Here is a 4,105-nt window from a genome sequence, read left to right on the forward strand (position 1 = left end):
CAGGACCCCTCACCTTACCTGCCCTCTGCCCCCCCTAAAGGTACTTCTTCCCTCTTTCTTCACCCTCCCATCATCCCTGATGCCTCTCCCTTCATCCTGCCTCTCTTTCCCCCTTTTGGGTATTTCCATCCTTTAGGCTCCTCTTCCACCCCTTCCTCAAGCTCCCCATCCCACCTCAACCCCCTCACCCTTGAACCGCCCTGGGTCTCTCTGTGCTCCTCCATCCTCCTCCTCCTCCTCCTCCTCCCTTTCCCTCACTTCTCCCCTGCCCCTCGGTCCCCTTTCCTCTGTGCCACCATGACCGTGATGGCTGGAGAGAACATGGACGAGACTTCTGCGCTACCTGGCCACCCCCAGGATAGCTACCAGCCCGCTGCCCACGACGACCACGAGTGCTGTGAGCGCGTGGTGATAAACATTGCGGGACTGCGCTTCGAGACGCAGCTCAAGACTTTAGCCCAGTTCCCCAACACGCTGCTGGGCAACCCCAAGAAGCGCATGCGCTATTTTGACCCCTTGCGCAACGAGTACTTCTTCGACCGCAACCGGCCCAGCTTCGACGCCATCCTCTACTACTACCAGTCCGGGGGGCGGCTGCGCCGGCCCGTCAATGTCCCCCTGGACATGTTCTCCGAGGAGATCAAATTTTATGAGCTGGGCGAGGAGGCCATGGAGAAGTTCCGGGAAGATGAAGGATTCATTAAAGATGAGGAGAGACCCTTGCCGGAGGGGGAGTACCAGCGCCAAGTGTGGCTCCTCTTTGAGTACCCAGAGAGCTCTGGGCCGGCAAGGGTTATTGCCATAGTCTCTGTCATGGTGATCCTCATCTCCATCGTGATCTTCTGCCTAGAGACATTACCTGAGCTGAAGGAGGACAAGGAGTACACAGTGCACCGCACTGACAACACCACCCAGGTCTACAAATCCAACATCTTCACAGATCCCTTCTTTGTTGTGGAGACCTTGTGCATCATCTGGTTCTCCTTTGAGCTGGTGGTGCGCTTCTTTGCTTGCCCTAGCAAGACTGATTTCTTCAAGAACATAATGAACTTCATTGACATTGTGGCCATCATCCCTTACTTCATCACCCTGGGCACCGAGATGGCCGAGCGGGAGGGGACTCAGAAGGGAGAGCAGGCCACCTCCTTGGCCATCCTGAGAGTCATCAGACTGGTAAGAGTCTTTCGAATCTTCAAACTCTCCCGGCACTCTAAGGGCCTCCAGATTTTGGGACAGACCCTCAAAGCAAGTATGAGAGAGCTAGGTTTACTAATCTTCTTCCTCTTCATTGGGGTGATTTTGTTCTCTAGTGCGGTATATTTTGCTGAGGCTGAAGAACCTGAGTCTCATTTCACAAGTATCCCTGATGCTTTCTGGTGGGCGGTGGTATCCATGACCACTGTGGGCTATGGTGACATGTACCCTGTGACAATTGGAGGCAAAATCGTAGGCTCCTTGTGTGCCATCGCTGGTGTGCTGACAATTGCCCTGCCTGTACCTGTCATCGTGTCCAACTTCAACTACTTCTACCACCGAGAAACAGAAGGGGAAGAACAGGCTCAGTTACTTCACGTTAGCTCCCCTAATTTAGCATCTGACAGTGATCTCAGTCGCCGCAGCTCCTCCACAATCAGCAAATCTGAGTACATGGAAATCGAAGAGGATATGAATAATAGCATAGACAATTTTAGAGAGGCTAATCTCAGAACTGGCAACTGCACTGTAGCCAACCAAAACTGCGTTAATAAAAGCAAGCTGCTGACTGATGTGTAAACAAACAAACAGAAAAACCCAAAACAAAATCCCCACTCACAGCTTGAAGACTTTAGTGACACAGTCACACTTTGTAGATGCTTTACTGATAGTCTTTGAATGCTTTATTTACCTCGTAAATGCATTGTTGCATTGCAAATCTTTGCTCTGCGATAAAGAAGCTTCCAGGATCCACGAAAGATAAAATTTTGTTTATTTTCAAAAAACCATTTTCCACCTGGCAAATGATAACCATTTGAACTAGTTTAGTTTTAAGCCGTTATGACGCTAGACCTAAACTTTTCCTCTCCTAGCTCCTCTTTTTTTTTCTTTTTTTTTCTTTTTTTTTTTTTTTTTTTGGATAAAGTTATCTTAAACTAAGCAAGACAGTTTTTAGAGCTATTAAGCATATGCATGGATTCCAGTAAAAATATTCTGCAAAACTACACAATTGCAAGAAAGTGCATCAGATAATAGTAAAAAAAGATCAGCCAAAACCTGCGGCAAGTGTTTGCCGTGGTGTTTATGAAGGAGTGCAAATTTTCCTTCCGCCCCCTCTGTGAAAGATTCCATCCTTCCAACCTACAGATCCACACAGCACCTTATTAAAAAACCTACTTAAGCCTGGTCTCTTTTGCTGTCTGTAGAAGAAATATCCTAAAAGGAGAATAACAAACAAAACTGAAGACAAACCATCTGCAATGCTGCTAAGTTCTCTCACATGCAGATGATAGAAACACACTTTCCCCCCGCTCCTTGTTCGGAACTGGATACAAAACTTTAAGCCCCTCTGTTGCAAGATAGCACAATGGAGTTTAATAGAAGCATGTTTGAATTTGATACTATTTATTTTATGATCGCATGCTTGAAACATTACCTCAGACAATAGCGGATAAGCTTTCGTTTGAACTGAATCTTCTAAAAATAAGTCCTTTCTCCTCTCTTTTTTAGTTTCTTTTCTTTTTCTTTTTGATTTGCATTCACCAGAAGTGCACTCCTTAATTTATTAAATCGTTGACTAGTAATTTAAAGTACTGTATTTAAGTGCGTATGTTAGTCAAATGGGAACAATAACTTTTGGAGATCAAAGCATGTTCAAATATTCAGCATTATGGCCTATTTGATTAAAGTGTAACTTGAATTAATTAGTGCATGAATTCAATGATAATAATAATAATGATGATGATGATGATAATAACAACAATAATGATAACAATAAAAACAAAAAAAAAAGCACTTGATAGACTGAGGGCCTGAATGAACTGATTAGAGAAACCTGATTGTTTTCCTGCATTGCTCAGGGAAATGTATTGGCTTTTGTCCAGGCGTTGTTGGAAAGGAACATATCCCATCCCTTAAAGGGAAAGCTATATGGAAAATTAAGAAGTCAAGTTATATATAGCAACACCTAAAAACCTAGTATCCTCTATAGATGAAAGGTGCAGATGCATGCTTTTTGGTGCATTTTCAGAATGTAAATGAAACTTATCTATTATATGCATCCGAATTGCAGCAGCTGGTTTCTTTGCAGTCATCAGTTGAGACTTTTTTGTATCCCCCCCCAAAAGTCACTGAAGAGACCCAGCAGATTGATTGAGAGAGTTGCACAGTGCCTTTATCTTACACCCTCCAAAACTGCTGAAAGTGCCTCCAGGAACTGAGTGGATCAGAGACACCGAGGGAAAGGACAAGGAGTCAGTCCGCTGTGTCAGAAGTGTCCTGTGCTGTCTACTGGCACAGCATGGAAAGGTTTAGGGATAGGAGGATCAAGTGGGAGTGAGAGGGATGCAGAAGAGGCAGGCAGAGACCACCAGTGCCCATGGAATACTTTCTTTCCCCAGCCAGTCTGATGCGGCAGGGCTCTGCACTGGCTTCTGCCAAGTAACTCCTAGTTGTGTTCATGTGAGGCTTCCAGTTTCCCCAGGTTGTTCATAGAGGCATTACTGCCATCACTGTATCTGCCCTTCCTTTCCCTGAGGTGGCTCTTTGGCAGCTTGTCCCTGCAGGGCAGGGCACAGGAGGAATGAGAGCCCAGGCATTGCCCAGTCAGGCAACCAGAGGAGGACCATGCTCTTCTTTCCTGTAGGTTCCCCAGCAGGTAGATGGGAAAGGCTTTGCAGGGCCCTCCCATCCCTGTCTGCTCTATCCTCTTTCAGATCTTAGATCCCATCACAGCCTTTGAGCCATGTTCTTCTTCCTGGTCCCTGATCTTACTGTACTTCCATAGTTTCCTGGTGAGGGAAGCAATGCTAGGAGAAGGTATCTTCTGCAACACGCCAGCCTTGACTGCTAGGCCCTGGAAGATGATGACCTCTGATCTGAACTAACGTAGGCACTGATCTCAATTTTTCAA

General features: G+C 46.0%; 1 protein-coding gene across 1 annotated transcript; it reads left to right on the plus strand.

Annotated features, from left to right (window-relative positions):
* Window positions 1-216: 216 nt before the first annotated feature.
* KCNA1 (potassium voltage-gated channel subfamily A member 1) lies at window positions 217-2,974 on the plus strand. Its single transcript, XM_053942781.1, has one exon. It carries the CDS (start codon window positions 298-300, stop codon window positions 1,771-1,773), a length of 1,476 nt encoding a protein of 491 aa, XP_053798756.1. The 5' UTR covers window positions 217-297; the 3' UTR covers window positions 1,774-2,974.
* Window positions 2,975-4,105: the final 1,131 nt, after the last annotated feature.

Source organism: Vidua chalybeata, chromosome 5 (genome assembly GCF_026979565.1).
Source record: "Vidua chalybeata isolate OUT-0048 chromosome 5, bVidCha1 merged haplotype, whole genome shotgun sequence".
NCBI lineage: Eukaryota > Metazoa > Chordata > Aves > Passeriformes > Viduidae > Vidua > Vidua chalybeata.

Coding starts and splice junctions, on each gene's coding strand:
- KCNA1 (XM_053942781.1), top strand. CDS start 298: ATGACCGTGATGGCTGGAGAGAACATGGACGAGACTTCTGCGCTACCT.